Source organism: Myotis yumanensis, unplaced genomic scaffold, assembly GCF_028538775.1.
Source record: "Myotis yumanensis isolate MYYU_CA2020_CCGP unplaced genomic scaffold, mMyoYum1.0.hap1 SCAF_2, whole genome shotgun sequence".
NCBI lineage: Eukaryota > Metazoa > Chordata > Mammalia > Chiroptera > Vespertilionidae > Myotis > Myotis yumanensis.
The window spans coordinates 210,289,490-210,310,172 of NW_027223753.1; the positions used below are offsets into that span (position 1 = coordinate 210,289,490).

At 52.9% G+C, this 20,683-nt stretch overlaps 2 protein-coding genes across 5 annotated transcripts in view; one reads left to right on the top strand and one right to left on the bottom strand.

Annotated features, from left to right (window-relative positions):
* Positions 1–4,476: 4,476 nt before the first annotated feature.
* Positions 4,477–7,329, top strand: TFF3 (trefoil factor 3). Its single transcript, XM_070407146.1, has 3 exons — positions 4,477–4,586; positions 5,848–5,994; positions 7,134–7,329. Exons 1-3 carry the CDS (start codon positions 4,505–4,507, stop codon positions 7,145–7,147), a joined length of 243 nt encoding a protein of 80 aa, XP_070263247.1. The 5' UTR covers positions 4,477–4,504; the 3' UTR covers positions 7,148–7,329.
* A 3,967-nt stretch (positions 7,330–11,296) lies between these two features.
* The window catches only part of ABCG1 (ATP binding cassette subfamily G member 1), a 68,310-nt gene continuing 58,923 nt past the window's right edge, over positions 11,297–20,683 (bottom strand). For all 4 annotated transcript variants that reach the window (XM_070407148.1, XM_070407147.1, XM_070407150.1 and 1 more), the window contains one exon: positions 11,297–19,611. In XM_070407148.1, the coding sequence (XP_070263249.1) occupies positions 19,383–19,611 (229 nt within the window). In that variant the 3' untranslated portion in view covers positions 11,297–19,382. The remainder of the gene's footprint in view (positions 19,612–20,683) is intronic.

Consider the following 20,683-nt stretch of genomic DNA (forward strand, 5'->3'; position numbering starts at 1 on the left):
AGGGGGCCCACTCCCAAGGCAGCTGCAGAGCGATGTGACAGCTGGTCAGCAGGAGGCTCCTGGGAGGTGTGCGGCACCAAGGCCCACCCAGAGATGTCGATTGACATGACTTCGTACTTTCTTCCTCCATCTGGCTCTCTGCTGGCTCCAATAGCCAAGAGTGACAATATCAGAAGCCGAGAGGTGACAGAGAAAATATAGCCCAGTGAAGGACTCATGGACTCCATATTTTGTGAGAGGTGGCGAGTTAGTGTCTGCCTGGAACACCCTTCTGGCCCATCTGTGAATTCCTATTCATCTTTCAAGACCCAGTTAAGATCTCTCCCCAGATGAGAAGCCTGCTGAGCTGCATTGTTCCAGCTCTTATCACATTGCATCACAATTACACCTTAAGACTTGTTCTCATCTCCAGAGCTGTGGTCTCTGAGGCCAAGGACCATGCCTGGTGTCCTTAGGACTCAGCATTTGCAGTCCAAGTGCCAGGGCTGTGGCCCACACTTCGTCTGTGCTTGTCACAAATATGTGCCCCTGGCCACGCATCCTGCAGGTGGAAGGTGGCAGCCCTACCCCTCGGGGCCATTTTGCCTGCTTCTTGGAGCCTTGCCTTCCTTGGACACCCTGCACACTAAGCCCAGGTGGGAGGGGCTTATGGGGGAGGGCTCCCAGGACAGTCCAGACCCACACTCGCCCCCAGGTCTCAGGGGTGCATGTGCAGCCACCTGTCAGGGCCTGGCCAAGGAACAGTGCCCCTGGGGTCAGCAGCCCTGACACGGTTTTCTTCATCCCTAGAAGGTGAGCCCCAGAGGAACAGGGAGGATCATGGGACTGCGAGCTCTAGGTGGCAGGTGGACTCTCAGGCCTCTCCTGTGCCTGGAGGGGAGCCCTGGTTCCTGGGCTGAGGGCTCCCTAGGACAGAAGGAAGGGGATACGCGGATTCCCCCACAAACATTCACACCAATCCTTTCATCTCCAAGGACCAGCCCATGTGCTCTGCTCCCTCAGGAGCCTGTGCTGGCCACACCCGTGGGAATCCAGCTCTGCTCCTCATGCCTCAGCCACCACTTCAATCCCACTTGGGGACTCCAGAAGGTCTGGACCCTCTGCCACTGTAGCCACACCTGGCAGGTGATCCGACTAGGCACTGTGTGACAGGCGAGGAAACTGAGGCACAAGCAGTAAAATGATGGCCCCAAGGTCACAGAGCCCAGACTAGCACCTGTTCTCTCTGCTTCCCCATCTTTGAACAACCAGGTCTTCCCTGGTCATTAATGAAGGGGACTCCTTAAGAACAGGGATTTGTCACCTTTCATATTCCTTCCCCAGCCCCAGCCCTGGCTCAGTGGAGAGTAAACTGAGGTAAATTGTAGCAGACACCCCGGAACACGGGTGGTGGGTTCTGGGCATTGGCTGCCCAGGGAATTCAATAATCTCTGAATTATCTGAACTGGGGGAAGAGGGGAGGGCGGGGGTGGGGGGAGGCGCACAGGCATCTACACGGTTCCAGCCTCCAGGTGATTATAAGAGCACTGGTGGATGCTATGGAAACGACTGCCTGTCAACAGATGAGTGGATAAAACAACTGTGATACTGCCTGGCCAGTGTGGTTTAGTGGTTGAGTATCGACCTATGAACTAGGAGGTCACGGTTCAAGTCCCTGTCAGGGCACATGCTGGGGTTTTGGGCTCAATCCTAGTGGGGGGACATGCAGGAGGCAGCCAATCAATGATTCTCTCTCATCATCGATGTTTCTATCTCTCCCTCTCCCTTCCTGTCTTAAATCAATAAAAATATAATATTTTTAAAAAGCTGTGATACAGTGGAATATTACTCAGCCATAAAAAAGAATGAAATTTTACCTTTTGTGACAGCATGGATGGACCAACAGGGTGTTATGCTAAGTGAAAGAAGTCACTCAGAGAAAGACAAATACCTGTGATTTCACATATACATGGAATCTAAAGAAGAGTATAAACAAACAAACAAAACAGAAACAGACTCATAGATGCAGAGAACAGACTGGTGGTTGCCAGAGGGGAGGGTGCTGGGAGGGGGGGAATGGGTGAAAAAGGAGAAAGGGTTGAGAAGCCCAGATTGGTAGTTACAGAATAGTCATAGGGATGTAAAGTACAGCACAGGGGATACAGTCAATAATATTATAATATCTGTGTGGTGCCAGGTGGGGACTGGAAGTACTAGGGGGACCACTTTGTATAGTACATGACTTTCTAACCAATATGCTGTTCAGCTGAAACTAATATAAAATAATATTGAACGTCAACTGTAATTGGAAAAATATTTTTTAATTAAAAAAAAAGAGCACCGGTGTGGACCAGGGCACATGGAGACCAGGCCGGTGGAGACGTTCCTGCCAGGCCCGCCTCCAAATAACCGTCCCTTCTGAGTCCGTTTCGGGGTGTTCGCGCTTTCAGTCCCACAGCTTGGCCGGGCCCGGATTCTGAGAGTGGGTAGGCAGGGGTCTGGCCGGGAGTGGCTCCCAGGAGTTCCCCGGGAAGATGTTTTCCGCAGCACGAAGCCCTGCATCTGCTGGCCCTGCATCTGCTGGCGCGCACTGTCCCTCTGGGCACGAAGCCAGAGCACTGAGAACAACCCAGAGGCCGCTCTTCCTGTCTCCAGCCCGCACTGACCGTGGAGGGGGCCGCCCTGCTCCCTGATGGAGGAGTGTCGCCCCAAGTCCATTCATCTGGGGCTCACTAAGTGCGAGGGGCTGGGGCTGGGGCTGGGGCTAAGGCGGTGATGGCGAACCTTTTGAGCTCGGCGTGTCAGCATTTTGAAAAACCCTAACTTAACTCTGGTGCCGTGTCACATATAGAAATTTTTTGATATTTGCAACCATAGTAAAACAAAGACTTATATTTTTGATATTTATTTTATATATTTAAACGCCATTTAACAAAGAAAAATCAACCAAAAAAATGAGTTCGCGTGTCACCTCTGACACGTGTGTCATAGGTTCGCCATCACTGGGCTAGGGAGTCACAAGGTAGGACAAGGCCATTGTCCCCTACGCGTGTACAGTCTGTCCCCGTTGGCTACTTGGTGAAGGACAACTCCGTGGACAAACCCCCGGGTAGTCAGTTTCCCCCAACACGTCCCCCAAACCCAGGGGCTGAGTTCGACCAGCTTCTGGGATGATACGCCAAACCCACCCGAGGTTCCTGGAAGGTCGCTGGGTAACGTTGGTGCTGAACAGATAGGTAAGAATTCTGCGGGCAGAAAAGAGAGAGGGGTCACAGCAATAAGAGGACCCACACTCTCCTGCCTCACCCGGCATCGCCTGCACAGGAGGGGCTGCGACGGACAGCTGAGCCCTCAGGGTCCCACGGAGGTGGTTGAACCTCAGCTCCACCAGGCCCACTAGAGTCACCTTGGACAGCCACCTTAATTTCTGAGTCTTATTTTGCTCCTCTGGAAAATGGGTAGACATATCCCCAATTCACTTAGATGTGCTGTTACAAAACACTTTCCCAGATAGAGCCTTCATTGAAAGCAAATGCAAGCTGGGCAAATGCATCTAGTAAGCTCCCATTTGTGTTAAAAGTGTGCTTAGATCTAGAGAGAACATTTCTGGAAAAACACCTAAGAACGTATTAAACATGAACACTGCTAAACAGGAGGGGGCTTTTGCACTGTGTGATTTTAAAAACCAACTGCACGTATTATATTTTATTAAAATATATTGAATAGCCCTAGCCAGTTTGGCTCAATGGGTAGAGCCTCGGCCTGAGGACAGAAGGGTCCTGGGTTCGATTCCGGTCAAGAGCACGTACCTTGGTTGCGGGCTAAATGCCCAGTCAGGGCGCAGGCAGGAGGCAACCAATTGGTGTCTGTCTCTCACATGGATGTTTCTCTCTCTCTGTCTCCCCCTCCCTTCCACTCTTTCTAAAAACCAACGGGGGAAGAAATATCCTCGGGTGAGGATAAACAACAACAAAAATGTATCGAATAACTTTACCTAATACATTTATTTAAATGTAATTAATAATAAACATATTTCTTTGCTGGAAAAATGCCAAAAAGGAAGGAAAAGAATTTGTACCTTGCAGGAGCCGCGAGAAAGAAATGAAATCGCAGGCACGAATTACCTGAGTGGGGTTTGCCCATCTTCTCATGACCCAGGGCCAACCTGGGACTAAGTGGCCCAGGGACTCATCATTACAGAGGGAACCTTCCGGACTCTTCCAGGATGGACTCTTGATACCGATGATCAGCCCCATCTTCTCTCCTCCTGGCCAGGCTGCCGTGGGGAGACACAGCCCTGCTTCCTGAGGGAGGAGTGTGAACCCCCACATACCACAGTGGGGTCGCACCACCCTCTCTGCTCAGGGAGCCAGGTCTCCGGGGGCTGTACCATCAGGTGCCGGGAAAAGCGGGCGTGGCCAGCTGCGGGGAAGGGCCATCCCCAAACAGAAACCAGAAGCCTGTGCAAACACAGGGGTATAAATGAGGGCTCTGAGCGGCCGGGTCCCCAGAGCCTGCCGTGACCATGGAGGCCAGAGCGCTCTGGCTGCTGGCCTTGGTCCTGGCCTTGGCGATCTCCAGCTCGTCCGCGCAATACGTGGGCCTGTGTGAGTACCACAGCAGGAGCGGGGGCCTGGGGGCAGTGGGGACCTGGGACAAGGGGACAGGACACAGAAGATCCAGGCTCGGGGGCTTTCTGGGGGCCTGAGGAAGGTGACCAGGCCCCCACATGCATTGAATAGTTGCTGTTTACCAGAGACACACCTTTTCTCTCAATAGCCCTATAGACTGGCTCTTGCTGTCCCCATTTTAGACAAGGAAACTGAGGCTCAGGACGTTCATAACAGACCTAAGGCCACCCTGCCCATCAGGGTCAGACCCCGGGGCCGGCCGGCTGGCAGCCAGTGCCTAGCCCCACCGTCCCAAACAAAAAGGACAGACACATGACAAGGGTGACTTCCAGAACGATTCCGCAGTCGTTCTGCCCTTGCCGTGCACCTCCGGGTTGGGGTGTGTGTGTGTGTGGGTGTGTGTGTGTGTGGCTTGAAGAAATGAGGGTGCGACTTTTATCAGTCACCTACCAAGCTGTGTCAAAGGCAGCAGTTCCCAAACTGGGTGCCTGTTAGACTCACCGGAGCCCAGGACCAGCCGATTCTGTCTGAATGTCTCTGGGGTGGGGGGTGGGGGGGTGGGGTGGGGTGGAGTGGGGCCCCAGGGGTGTTTCAAGATCCCCAGCTGATTCTAATGTTTGGGAGCCCGGGAGTAAGGAATTACGGACTGACTGGCAGCCGTAGAGGGGACGAGGAGGTTCTGTGTGCTTTCCGTCTTCCTAAGCAGACGTAGTTAGGTGCTGAGGCCCAGTGGACTTCTCACCTTGGAGACCTAGGCTTGGAGACCTCAGGACACACAGGGAAGGTTGACCAGCTGTCCCATCTGGGGAGAGGCAGGTACAGGAAGGGAGCAAAAAGCTCTGTGTGCACTGTGACTCACTCTACTGAATGTATACACACTGTCATGCTTTCCATTTAAGTGGGGAGGCGTTCATGTAGGTAAACAAAGGGAACTTGGTTTCTGGGTTCAGGGGCCCTGACTCCCTGGGCCGCTGCCAGCCTGCGGGAACACGGGCCCACAGTGACTTCTGACAAGGTGCAGGAAGCGCGCAGGCAGGAGGCCAGATCACCTACGGAACGGTTCTTTTTAAATATTTACACAGAAAGAGGGTTCACCTCAAGCAAACGTTGGGGAGGGAGTCACACCCTTTGAACTCAGGAGGGGGGAGGGAAGAGAGTGCAGACTTGCCAAACAGAGCCAACAGACCAACCCCAAGCCAGCAGGGCGCTGGCAGCTGACTGGGCTTTGTCTGGGCAGCGGAGAGCCAGTGTGCCATCCCGGCCAAGGACAGGGTGGACTGCGGTTACCCCGAGGTCACCCCCGAGCAGTGCAACAACCGGGGCTGCTGCTTCGACTCAAGCATCCCCGAGGTGCCCTGGTGCTTCAAGCCTCTGCAGGAGACAGGTAAGCCGGCGCCCCAGGCACCAGGTCCTTTCTGGGCACGTGCTGGAACCTCCAGGTGCCCAGGAAGCCACAGGCCCCTGGGCCCTGGGCAGGACACCCAGTGCCATGGCTGTTCCTTGGCGGAGGCCTCAGTCAGCGGCTTCATGCCAGGGCAGCCAGCCACCAGTTCCCTGCTGTCCTGTTGCCAAGTGGTTTGTGCAAAAATACAAAAGCAATTGTTTCAAAAAGGTGTCAAAGTCAAGGCATTATATAGACCAGTGGTTCTCAACCTTCTGGCCCTTTAAATACAGTTCCTCATGCTGTGACCCAACCATAAAATGATTTTCGTTGCTACTGTCATGTTGCTACTGTTATGAATCATAATGTAAATATCTGATATGCAGGATGGCCTTAGGCGACCCCTGTGAAAGGGTCGTTCGACCGCCTAAGGAGTCGCAACCCACAGGTTGAGAACCACTGATATAGAGGAACTAACTTAAACTCTATCCTGGAGGGAAACGGACACTGCGTGGGTTTGGAGAGCTGGGCCGATCAGCAAACAAACCACCAACATTGGTGACATGCAGGCTGGTGGCAGCGCTGGGCGTGGAGCCCTGGTGTCTCCACACCCCATCACAAGTGCATCCCCTCCCTGCCCCCTCCCTCAGTGGTGCAGTGGGGTGCAAGATAACCCCCCGGGAACCCCCTGTCAGCGACAGCTGGCATGCACAGGGGTGGTTGCCGTCCTGGTTCCATCAGCCCCGCCTCACACACCCTGGGTGCAGAGGTCACTGTAAGCCATCTGGCAGCCAAGTGCCAGCTTACTGCTAAGGAGGACACCTGTCTGGAGGCAGCACCCAAGGGGCCACCCTTGCCCTTTGTCCCAGGATAATTCGGAGGGGGCTGCATCCCTTCCTGGGCACTGGGTGGCCCTGCAGAGGCCCCCCTCATTGATCATCTGCCCTCCCCTCCCCCAGGGCCCAGTGGGGCATGTGGCTGATCTCCCACGAGGTGGGGGACTCAGCATTTCCCCAGTGACTTGGGGGAGAATGCAGCATAAGGCATTGACCTTGGAGCCTGTCTTGACCTTGAGAAGCTGGGCAGCTGGGGGGTGGAGAGGAGACCTGCTCCCGGTGATGTATGCTATGCTTTGTTTCCAGAATGTACATTTTGAAGCCACGCCCACTATCCCGGACACCATGGGAGGTGAATTTCCACACTGACGTCCTGCCTGCTCATCTCTGCTTTTCTAGCCCCTGATCCTGGCCAGGCTCTGGCTGAAAGCTAATGCCTGGGGCCCCATGTTTTAAAGAATAAAGATCCACGCTCAGCATGAGGACAGGTCTCTATTCCTGAGATTTTGTGTTTTGTGCTTTATTGCTGCAGAGTCACCCTCATTCTCTTGGCAGCGTGTCACACACAGATGAGGGATGGCGGGGGTGTCGTAGCATCTCAGAGCAGAGGGTCTGCCCCAGCCTGGGGAGCGGGAGCGGAAAATCACCCCTAAGTTGCTGCACTGCCTGTGGGTTTGTTGCAGACCTCAGACCCAGAGCAGACGAGATAGATAGGGAGGGTGAGCCACCTTCCAGAGATCACTGCCTCCTGCAGGCTGAGCTAAGACATTTCAAATGTAAGTTTCAAAAAAAAAAAAGAAAAAAGAAATTAGTAACGTCTTTCTCAGTGGAGAGAAAGCCAATAAAAGCAAATTGCAAAGTGGCACTTTTTTGTATTTATTTGCAAGTCAAATTTAACATGTGTTTCACCTTGGGTGGCCACCTCTTGCTTGCTTTCTTCTGAAAATAGACCCGGCTATTCCAATAAATGAAGTAGGGTCCCCTGGAAGATTCCATTAAGTTCCAAGAAGTTATAACATCCCCTCAACGGAGAGTTGTTCCTGGGACACCCAGTTCCATGGACAGCAGGGGCTCCCGGGCGGGCAGCTCAGCGAGCCCAGACGGGTTTGCACACTCGCTCAGGCTGAGCGTCCCCTGCCCTTCCTGTCGATGGGACTCTCTTAAAGACACAAGGACAAGCCTACCGCACCCTCATCATGCTGCGCAGTGGCCACACGGCAGTGCTGTCCACGGACCGCAGGGTGAGGGGTCTTGATCTGGGCCATCCTTCCCGCTGGAAAAGAGACACCTGCTCCCTCAAAATGGCAACCTTTGTTTCTGAGCTCGCACCTGGGACCAGGCCCCTGGAGACAGTTCTCTGCTTGTCATGCAGAGAAGGAACCTGTCCAAGAGTCCCTGCTGAGAGGCGCCTCGCCAGGAGGCCCAGGTCTTTAAATCCTAAGCCCTGTGTCCTTTCTAGCACCTTCAGGCCTTGGGGGTGAGTCCTTCCAGGGACATCTCAGACCAAGGAGCACAGACGGAAGCCCACTGTGCAATAATGTCCAACCCACTCAGCGCCCTCTGCTGGCTGACAGGAGTGATGGTGATTTCCTGCTGTCACAGCTGCAGCCTGGTTTCTTGCCTCCCCTCCTAGATGGGTTATTAAGATACCCAAGACCCACCTGCCCTCACCTCCTGATGCATCCAATCCTGATTAAGCCCGATTTCCTTGAACCTCCCCCAAATCACATCACACAAGCCCAAATCCTACACTAAGTCCTTCCTAACATCTTCTACTGAGATGCCCCACATGGGCGGTGCTCCTTGTTGCCGTGTGTCCTTCAACCCAGCTTGACTGTACGTGTGCTCCTGGGGGGCGGGTTGGGGGTGGGTGGGGGTGGGGCTTTGGCAGGAGGGGTGTCGGCAAGACACAGGCCAAAGGCCTGGTGTGGGTGATGGGGTCCCGGGGACACATAGTCTCCATGGGGCTGCACTGCCCTAGGGGATGGTTGAGAATCTGTGGGCTCCCTGTTGTTCTCCTGAGACCCTCCCGGTGCACCCTGAACCCCTAGGCAGCCCAGCCTGCCATGTGGCTGACTGATACTCAGAGTGATTGGTAAAGAGGACCAAAGCTGGTATTGACAGCACCTGGCATGTGTCAGACGCCAATCAATCACTTGAGATTTGCTAATGCATTGAATGCCCCTAACAAGCCTGCCAGGTGAGGGGTGTCCCTGTCATCGCCTCCATCCCATTTCCAGAGGAGGAAGCAGAGAGGGGCCAGGTAGTCACTTGCTCAGGGATTTGCAGCTGGGTGGCCAGCCGTGCTGGATACGCTACGGCAGGAGCCCTTCTAGAAGACGGTTGGGTCACTGCACCTCCCAGTCATTTCCATCTAATTCATGTTACAAGCAGCAATAGATACTCGGTGAAGAAACTAAGTAGTTAATATGCTTTCAACCTTATTTAAAGGTCCATCATAATTTTCTAGGTTTAAGATAAAACGCTGAAATGCTGACAAACTAAACTTGAATAATTAACTTCTAAGGACTGGCTTGCCAGGAGCCAGCACCAAATCCCACCGAGCCCAACGTGGTCCCTGAGTTCTCTGTGACCCACTGAGGTGGCAAAGGGGTGTGTGCCTGGCCTTCCTTGAGCAATTTAAACAACATTCTTGACTCTGGACAGTTGAGGCTATTTACGTACCCAGTGAGTGCTAATCAATTTTAAAAATGTTGGCTAGGAAATGCCACAGTGTGGACTGGAATATTTGTGTTGTTGTTAATCCTCACCCAAGGATATATTTTCCATTGATTTTTAGAGAGAGTGAAAGGGAGGGGGCGAGGGGAGATAAAGAGAAAAATGAGAGAGAGAGAGAGAGAGAGAGAGAGAGAGAGAGAGAGAGTGAGAGACATCAATTGGTTGCCTCCAGCACGCACCCTGACTGGGGCTGGGATCCAACCTGCAAACCAGGTATGTGCCTTGACTGGGAATTGAACCCACGACCCTTCAGTGCATGGCCAACCCTCTAACCACTGAGAAACACTAACCAGGACAGGAACTTATTTTAAAACTCAAAGTGCAGTGAGTAATCTTGTATTTATTCTTACTTTGCAAATGAGGAAACAGAGAAATTTGTTTTAGAGCACAGCCTTGCTAAGGTTCAAACCTGGGACGTGCCGGCAGTCTAGTCATCATTGGAGGACTTCAGGCACCTGGGCACTCAACTGTCAGCGACTGCCCATGGCCTCAGTGGCCTTTACCCGCCCATCAAACCTCCCTGCCTCCTGCTCAGGTGCCTCTAGACCAGCGGTTCTCAACCTGTGGGTCGCGACCCCTCTGGCGGTCGAACGACCCTTTCACAGGGGTCACCTAAGACCATCCTGCATATCAGATATTTACATTATGATTCATAACAGTAGCAACATTACAGTTATGAAGTAGCAACGAAAATAATTTTATGTTGGGTCACAACATGAGGAACTGTATTTAAAGGGCCAGAAGGTTGAGAACCACTGCTCTAGACTTTTCATGTACCAGCAGCTCAGGGTGAATTCAGATAATGAACCAGGCTCTGCAAGATCCAGGGATCATTTTGGTATCAAATACCTTCCTCGTTGACTTGAACATGTTATACATTTCTAGAACCTTCCAGGAACAATGGAATGAGAACTTTGACTTGCCCAGGAGAAGCCAGACTCCTTGCTGCTGGTGAAAGGGGAGATAAACAGGAGCCCTCACACACACACACACACACACACACACACACACACAAACACTGTGGCCATTAAAGCTGTTAATTGCTTCCTGTGCATGTAGTGCAGTTGGTCACGAAAGGCGTTGCTTCAACACTTACTTGGCAATGGTCCCTTCCGGGCTGGCTGGGTAGACGGGTATTGTTTCAGAACATGTTGGAATTCACTGAAATGCATCATTCTATTCCAGAATTCTTCAACTTTCAAAGGCATAGAGAGGCGGGGTTTTGCTGACACCTGGGGACATTTGTCCATGATCTTACCCGTTAACCACACGTCTGGGAGGAGTGTTCTCCCGGCTAGTTCATGTGACAAGATGGACTCTCCTCCTTTGCTCCAGGTCTCTTCCCAAGATGAGGAGTGTGATGAAGGGGTCAGGAGCTACACTATCAGCATCTGAACTCTGCCTCAGGCAAGTTATCTAGTCTCTGAGTCTCAGTTTCCTCATATGAGAAATGGAGCTGGTGGTGGCTGTCTGGCCCCAAGGATGGTTGTTAAATGAGACAACGTATGAAAAGGCACTTGACCCTGTGCTACCTGCCACCTAGCACTGGGGGGCAGGCATACCACGGCTGTCACTCTTATTCTTCTCCCCCACTTCACTGGGACCCACCATGACACCTGCCGGAGAGACTGCTGCATTAGAGTGAGGGCGGCTCGCGGGCCAAACCCAGGCTCCCGCCTCCCGCTGTGTGAGGGCTGGTGTCGGCGAAAGCAAGCAAGAGAGAAATGAAATCTGAAAACAACGTTGCTTTATTTGACTTAGGTCACATTTTCATAAATGGCATCTAATTTATCAGAAGACAAAGTTCAAGTCTGCAAAAAATGCACGTACAAATCCAAGAAGGTAACTCTACAGAAATATACAAAGCAGAGCCGTGGTGTGTAAGGTCTGAGTTAGAGCTCACATCTGGGGCCTGCCCGGGGCTGTGTTCCTTGGAGTGACAGCCAGGAACAAGTGCCCAGGGAGCCCAGGTTATTTTAAATATATAGATATAGATATAGATATATAGGTACGGATGTATATATGCCAAGTTTACCTACAACAGTGCAAACCTCTCACAGAGCGCAAGCAACTGTACTAGTATTTCCTAGAGAACATGGCTAAACCAAAGTAAAGTCACCCATACAGTCTTATAAAAAACAGGGCTTCCATAATTCTATATTAGACATAGAGATGTGTGCACACGTTTGCACGCTGGTTAAAAAAATGTTACTTGCATTGACTCTTGCTTTGGAAGGAAAACAAAGGGAAAACATTGAAATAGCTGCTCCTCAAAGGCAACGATTCACAACAGATTCAGCCACGGTCGGCCGGGGGCTGCACCCACGCGGCTACACGGGAAGAGCAAACGGGAGGGGCGCCAGGAACACAGGTTAACTTGCTACACATACACGTTCTGTTGAGCAACTCCTCCCGTGCCCCTCCCGCGGGGATCATGACTGTGAAAATGGAGAACTCTTATGTGGGGTTGGTGGTGGATGTGACGAGCAATTTGAATGGCCAGACTTTTCCTACCATTTTTGATTGGCTGAGGACTTGAAAGCGGAGACAGTTAGGATTAAGCCGGGCAGTCTGTGCCCCAAGGTCATGGAAAAGGACCCTGGGGTGCCCCTGACGGAGCTGTAAAGATTGCAAAGGCTCTACAACAAATAGCCCCCATGGTCACTGGATACTCTCAGCGAAACCACGTCCCGTGGTGCCCTTCGTTCTGGGCCGCGCTGCAGCCTCCAGGACCCCGTGGAGACAGGGCTCAGCCTTGAACCTCGAACCCAGGACTTCCTGCCTCCCGAGGGCCTGATCTGTCCCCCAGCAGGAGAGGGCCCATCGGGACCCAACAGGGGAGAGGGTTTTGGTAACTCCCCCCGGCAGTGGGTGTGCCTGGCGCTCCAGCAGAGCCCCATGTGGCAAAGGCTGTTTTCTGGAAAGCTCCCTGTGCTGACCCACGGCTGTGCCCGGAGGAAGGGCAGGTGTGGACCAGGCCTCAGTGCAGGCAAAGTGCAAGGACAATAGGTCACTTCAGGTGCTGGCAGCAAGAGCCCCCTGAGATCTCCTTCAAGGGACACTGTTCAGGGAACTTGAGAATGGCCCCAGGCAGGCCAGAAGCGGGGGTCACCCCTCACCGCTCAGACGCTTGTCCCCCTGGCTTCAGCATCTCCTCCCAGCTCGCCTGGGCCCCCCGGCGCACGTGATGTAACAAATCACTCCCATCATGAAAGGTAACAGCAGGTGGCTTACAAGTTCCCCAGAACCAGATCCCATAACATTGGTGAACATAGATGCCATTTGTATACAATATCAGGGCCACACTGATTCAGGCGCAAGTATAGGCCGTAGGCACCCACAGGGGATCAGCAGAGTCTCTCTCACATTTGCTCAGTGCAGACACAGCAAACAGGAAGGTGTCCCTCCATCGAGAGAACCTCCATTGAATGCAATCGTTTGGAATCTGGCCGTGTTTTACTCATGTGGCTTGGGCTCAGGCCACTCCCAAGATCTGGGCGAAACCACGAAACCCAGAGAGAAACGCGCGCATGCTGTGGCCACGTCCTTGACTTGGACTACAAGGTGGTGGCCATGGGGGTCTCCCTGGGACCAGGGAGCAAGCTCAAGTCCAGCTGTGGAACCTGCACCCCACACGCCCTGGGAAGGCCCAGGCCAGTGGGCGCTCCACCCGGTTGGGTGCCATAACAAGGAAGCTTTTGTGCTTCTGTTCCCTTCCCTTCAGCCGTGCAATGGTCGCTGCCTGGTGGGAAAGCGCCACAGTGGGTCCCGCCCACAACACTCCCCGCTCTGGGCAGACCAGGAGGCCGGTGTGTATGGACTGCTTCCTGCTGTTGCCCGCAGGGGACTGTCTGATCCAGAGGGAGTGGCACTGGGTCCCTGAGCCCAGACTGTGCCCACAGAGCAGGTCTCCTGAGGAGGCCACGCGACGTCTGTTGGAGGAAGGTTCCACGTTGGCGTGTTCGGAGAGAACGATAAACATTGAGCAAAGGTTAATCCTCTGCTTTCCCCAAGATGGGAGCAGGATGTAGGGGAGGATGCGCCACAGTTCTCAGAAAATCGAGCTACGCCAGAGGGTGGGCATGAGTCCCCTCTTCACACTGCCTTCCTGCCCAGGAGGCTTGGGGGTGAGGACAGGCTTGCCAGTGTGGAAATTAGTGGCCAGGGCTGGGGGTGCCCCGCTTCTTCCCTGCTCCTGGTCTCAGGGAGGCCAGAGAATTGCCCCAGAGGAATCTCCCAGATGTGAGAAGCCAAGTGCAGTGACCCAGAGGGACTTTAACGTGAGCTGGACCGAGGGAGGGTCTGCAGAGGCAGGGGGCTTGGTCGCAGGCATTGCCATCACCTGCTTCTCCCTCATCCGCGGTGCTCTCCCCCTGCGCTCACCACCTCTCTTTCCCTGTCACGTAGGAGGATGGCAGGGGCCATGGGTTCTGTGACTTTGTATGGCCCTGCTCTCTCTCTGTCCCAGGTGGGAGGGAGTCCAGTGTGACAGCCCAGCCCAGAGCACCGCTGCCTGCAAGCTCCGGCCGAAGAGCAGGACCTGGGAGCTCCCGCAGCTGTGCCTCCAGGCTCCTCTGGGTCCTGCTCAGCTCCACTGGAGCCCATCTCATTGGGGGGTGCTCCCTGGAGCCGCTCCCTACAGAGGCCGCAGCCTGGGATGGGCTCCCCAGACCCCGGAGCAATGAATGAAGCTGCCCCTCTGCCTGGAGCCCATGTCCACAGAGACCATGTCCGCGGAGACCACTGCAAGGCTGAAGGGTGGAAGGGAAGGATGGGCGGGCCGCCGGGCTCCTGGGGCCGTGGCACCTTTTGAGGTCATGGCCAACATAACAAGGTAGAAAAGTGGGTGACGGGCCTGGGAGGATGGAGGGAAACCACAGAACTCTAAGACAGTTCAACAGAAAACATGCACGTTCCCAAGAGAGGAAGGGGATTATTTGCAGTAGGTGTCAGACCGGAACACTAAGTAATAAACCCGATTCTGTCTAGAAGTGCAGCAAGTGTATTCACAATACAACCTCAAGGTCCATCTCACTTGGCCAAATCCAAGCGAATCATTTTGTATTTGAAGCATTTTAACAGTGAACAAAAATAAAAAGCTTTATATAAAATATTTTATTAGCAGTCGTCATTTCTCGGAAGTATCTAACTTTATATTCATACACTCTGCATCCCCCCCCCCCCCCCAAGCTGTTTGCTTTACTTTTGTCACATTGTCACTTAGCTGGCAATGGTGATATCTTCGTGATCCGGACCCTGCTCTTACCATTGGCGTGGCAGGCGTGACGTGCGGGAATGTTTTCTCTTCTTCTCGGAGTAAAGGGTGGCTGAGGATTCATAGATGAAGGAAACACCACAGAATAACACTGTGACATACAACCTAGCACAAGCCCGCACGTGAGCACGTGTGCACGCGTCTGTGTGTGTATCACACACTGCAGCCCCTCTCTGCCCAAGCTCGACCCCAGCGAGCTGCGTGAGGAGGCCAAGGCCGTGCCAGGGCAGAGGGAGGCGCACTCCACCCAGGCCGGAGTAAGCTCAGCCCCAGGCCAGCTCGGGACGCCCCTAGGCAAGGCGACTGGAGGGGAAGGGCACGGGAGTCCAGAATGAATAGCCCCTACGCTACCATTGCATTTCATGCCTTATAAAGTATTTTCACACACACCTGTACACTTTGAACAGGAGGCAGGGTGGCAAAGAAAGGAAAAAAAAAATGGAGATTTGGGGGTCAGACTGGGACTCGAATTCTGCTCTTTCCTGGTCCTGGGACCCGGGACCTTCCTGCCCCTCTGCCAGCCTTGGTGCCCTGCAGGTCCATGCCCTCCCCCTGCCCCTGCTGCCTGCCTGCCCTGGAGGGCCACCCATGTTGTCTGAGCGCCCTCCCCTGGCCCAGCGCCTGGGACAGCACCAAGCTCGGGATGGTCGGCCAACACTTGCTGAGTAAACAGATGGGGGAATTCCTAAGGCATCAGGGCAGGGCCTGGAATACTCGATAAGAGAGAGGTTCAATCCACTGGAGCTCGTGTTTTGCTCAGGGAGACAACCGAGGTGATTCCAACCTCACAGACATAGCCCGTCCCTGGCCTCCTGGCCGAGCCTTTTTCAGGGCGGGAGGTGACCTATCTGTGCACAAGTTTTACCTAAAAGCGCATGTCCCATTTCCTGGGACCTAAGGGTCCTGAAGGCCCCTCCTCGAGGTGACGTCATCTGATTCCGGCATCTCCCCTGTTCATGGAGGGCTTCTTCCCCTTCTGGGGAGAACTCCCCACGTCACCCACGGAGACTTGGAAAGAATGCCGTTCTCTAACTGATACTCAACAAGCGTAAGAGAAAGGGGGGCACAACATGATCTCAGGGGGGACAGAGGGGAAAGGTGCCCAGAATGGGGCGGGTCAGCAGAGACCAGGCCCTGACCAGGTCTCGGAGCCAGAACAGTGGGTAGAATCCCAGGTGCCCCCTCATCTCCTGAGAAGTTCCATTTGAAAGTGAAATTCTCCAGCCCTGCTGGTGGCTCAGTGGTTGAGCGTCGACCCATGAACCAAGAGAACGCTGGTTCGATTCCAGGTCAGGGCACATGCCCAGGTTGCGGGCTCGATCCCCAGTGTGGGGCATGTAGGAGGCAGCCGATCGATGATGTTTCTCTGTCATCTATGTTTCTATCTCTCTATCCCTCTCCCTTCCTCTCTCTTTCTCTCTCTCAAAAAAAAAAAAAAATTAACAACATAATAAAAAAAGAAAGAAAGCAAAATTCTCTGAGCTTCCGTTTTCCCTCTGCTAATGTTCGGAAAAGCCATGCATCTGTTACCCAAGAATCCATCCTTCTCTATATCAAGAAGCAGTCAGAGTGAAAGGGGTGTCGGCATCACTACATTCAGAAAGCACTCAAAGACTCTGATTTGAGAAGTTGGCCTGGTCTAAATTCCCATGTAGGAAAGCCAGCACATCGCCACCTACCTTTGAACCACAGCTACTTAGAAAACTAAATCAGTCCATTGCTTGGATGTTACCTTAGGACACTGGAATTAGGTAATTTCTCAAACTCCCCTAAAACAAGAGCAGAAGGCCAGTATCTGGAGATCAGCACAGAACAGCAACATCTCAGTGAAAGCTGTTAAGGGTTTATAATGGAGGGGGGCACTCGCTGAGAGTTGAATTGGGGTGAAGGCAGCAGCATCCTAGGGGTGACCCAAGCTCACTCAACATGGCTTTAGGTCTCCCGAGGCAAACTATCCTGCTGGCAGTACACCTGCGACACTCCACTTAGCATCCTTTTAAAATAGCCCTGGTCAGTTTGCACATGGTTTCCCTTCAAGCACCCAACAGCCCTCATGTCCCCAAAGATCTGCCCCTGGGTACGGGGGAGACCTCCATCAGTTCCTATCTGTTAAGGGATGAGCTAACAGTAAAACACTGAAATGCAGGGAGCATGAACTCCTATGGAAATATTCCTTCTGCGGGACTTACGTGTGTTTGGAGATGAGATTGTAAATCTAAAGGAATCTCACAGTTTCCTTCTGAAATGGCTGAGCCGGGACACTGCTGGCTCAGTGAATGGGCTCAGAGAATGAGATGGTCGACTCTGAGCACAGTTCCTGGCGTGCATGTCCTTGTAGGGTCACAGAGCCACAACCCAGGGGCTGACGTGGAGAGGAAGAGGCCTTTGAACACTGACCTCACCTGATATAATTCTGGGGCGAGATTGATGACTTTCTCCTCTTCCCAACTGTGTACCGCACTCGGCTGTTCCTATGTGGGTCTTCCTATGTGTGATGTCTTACAGGCAAATCTATCTTGAAATTAAAAGACTTTTTATAAAAGCTAAGTTTGACCCTGGTTAAATGACATGGCCTGCAAGGCAACGCTGCTCTATTTGCGTGGGACAAGCAGACTTAACATTACATTTTAATATACCTGGATTGTGTTTATCTACTAAAAAAGGATCTAAAGGTAAAAAGGGGGTCTGTAAGCATTTACAAACCCAATCTGTGTGCAAGTGAAAATTGAACTCTTTTCATTCCCTGAAGTAGGAAATAAGAGTTGGGGGGACAGAACCGAGGAATCTTTGAGCTGAAATGGCCTTGAAGACTAGCTCGTGCCATTATTCACAGAAGAGGACACCGAGGGTCAGAGAGGTTCGTGAGTTTTTTGCCCACAGACACACAGTCTTTCATTAGGGGACCCTGATTCCGGGACAGTGATGGTCTAGAAGGGGAAAGCAATGCCATTTTCCTTCAGACCTGCTTTGGCCAGAGGCACCTCCTACCCTGTAGATACACTCACTGCTTGGGGCTGACAGACACACAGGAGCTCTGTTAGGAAGTCAGAGGCTGTCGCCCTGCAGATACCACTGTTCCTGCCCTAGAGAGATTTACTCATGTGGTTACATCCCTGGGAAGATGTCTACACAAACCAAACACTGACAAGGCCGAGCTGCCACCAGAACCAGCTCCGGAGATGGACTCACCTCACAGCCTGTTTAACGAGCTACGAACACCTCGGCCACACTCAGGGTCTGGGGTCCTGCAAGGGCCTTGGATTCTAATGGGGTCTCAGCAGCTTCCATATCAGGCAGTCAGCGCAGCTTTCACGGCTGCACCTGGGATCCCTCAACGCTCACACCTGGATCTCCCTCAGCCCAGCGTTCCCAGGTTCAGTGGAGGTAGTTGATGTGATATATGAGGAAAGGGAAAATGTTTATAAAAACTCAACAGGGTGGGTCTTCTAGGATATTTTAGGCAAAATTAAGGTGCTCAGCCCCAGCTGGTTTGGCTCAGTGGATAGAGCGTTGGCCCGTGGACTGAAGGGTGCTGGGTTCGATTCTGATCAAGGGCATGTACCTCAGTTGCAGGCTCAATCCCAGGCCCTGGTTGGGACGTGTGTGGGAGGCCACCAACCGATGTGTCTCTCTCACATCGATGTTTCTCTCTCTCTGTCTTCCTCCCTTTTACTCTCTCTAAAAATCAGTGGAAAGATATCCTTGGGTGAGGATTAACAACAACAACTAAAAATTAAAGTGCCCAGAAAGTTAGGAAGAAAGAAACAATATATTTTGCTTAAAATAAGAAGTCTGGGGAAAATAAAAAACTTGGAAAGAGTGGGCCAACTTCGCCTTCCCACTTTCTGTGTAACTTTTTAAAATTTCTGCACGGCTTCGCGAATACAGTTCTCAAGTCTCTCAACTTGGGCCCCACACTTGCACCTTTCACGGGTTCTGTCTATCAGCGAAGCCGGGTCACCCTGAACAACTCTCTCCCACAAAGGCTGAAAAGACACAATTTCTTCAAATGAATGACATTCACAGGCTTTGGGCTTGGAAAGTGACTTCTCATTGGAAAAAGAGACAAACTGTAGAAATATGAAAACTCTGAAAAGCAAGTCATAAAACAGAACCGGTTTCGTCTCCGCCTTTCTCCCCAGGACGCCTAACGGCGCAGTGACCAGGCGAGGGGCTGCTCGCGGCCCCCGCCAGGGACCAGATCCACCTGGTCACGAGGAAGGGTGTGACCAGGGAAGCTTCTTGTCACCAGCTCTGTGGCAGGTTTCAATGCTGCCCCAGTTGTGGGCGGTTTAAATTCTGCACGTGAAAATTACCCCTTCTACGTCTTCTTCCTAGTTAAAGCTGGGAAGGGGGATGGAGAGAAGACCTGTCCCCCCGGGACAGAGCTGTCGAACGCTTGGCACCCACGAGCCAGACGTGGTGGCTAGGGGCTGGGTCCCAGTCGTCCCGTGTCCTCGGGCACAGGCTGGCGGCCGCGCCGCGGCCAGGTGCCCTTGGCGGCAGTGTCTAATGCTCCTGTCTGCCAGCAGTCAGGAGCTCTACCTCTCTGCCCGGATTTTGTACCTCAGGACAAAGTAGGCAATGATGCGCAGCAAGATGAAGAAAATGCCCAGGACGATGAAGTCCAGGTAGAGCTTGGCGTTCTCCACGTCCAGCTCTCTCAGGATGGCCTCCGACTTCTGGAAATGGCAGGTCTCGTCCACGTCGCAGTGCAGGTCCTCGCGGTCCAGGCCGTAGATGGACAGCATGACCCCCTCAAACCCGTACCTGCGGAGGAAAGCGCCCGCGTGAGGAGGGCTCTGCCCCTGCGGCCAGACGCCGTCCTCGCTGTCCCTGACTCTGCCTCCGCCTTCTCCGTGGTCCCAGTCGGCTCCTCTCCGCAGATCTCCCCCCCCCCCCCCCCCCCCCCCCCCCCAGAAATACTTCCTAACCTCCCAGCATCCCTGAGATGAACGCACGGGGCACCTTCACTACATTTTTCCCGTTTCATTTCCTCCAAATGGAACAAATCGTAGGGATTTATTCAGGGAAATGAACTGAAAACCACTTGGATTACTTCTGGTCGTACCTACTTTCTAAAAGTTTGATATAACGGAATGTCTGATAGCCTTCCAAGCAGCCTGCAGCACCTAACAAAACACGACTTGCCCATCCATTGTTCCCTGCCAGCCCTACATTGTCGGAACAAAAAAAAACGCTAATTCTGGGGAGAAAGACACGGGGTTCGGGTTTCCCCCGCGTTGGCGCGCGCACAGGTTGCTGAAACTCTGGACAAGGGCTTTGTTCCCAGTTTGTTGTCCAGAACAAAACACCTGGGTCTGAACGGACATTCCAGAAAAGAAAAGCCCGTTCCGACGTGGGATCTGCGTGTCACGAAATCAAAACGCTTTGAAGACCAGCGTGGCCCCCGAGGCCTACGTGCCAGACAGCCCCTGAGCGTGGAGCATGCAGTTGGACCAAGCGCCCATGTGCCAGAATACTCGTGTCCAAAGATGTTAGGGTCTTTTAGTCATGACTCACTTCCCACTGGATTCCTTTTTTTAAAATTTAATATATTTTTATTGATTTCACAGAAGAAGGGAGAGGGAGATAGAAACATCAATGATGAGAGAAAATCATTGATCAGCTACCTCCCCACACTGGGGATCGAGCCCGCAATCCGGGCATGTGCCTTGACTGGAAATCAAACTGTGACCTCCTGGTTCATAGGTCAATGCTCAGCCACTGAGCCACACAGGTTTTTGTTTTTTTAATATTCCTCCAGATTTCTTATTAGGGTTTACAATATTCAGGAACATGTTGTAAGCATGTTTATTTCAGAGAGGAATGAAGTGCCTGA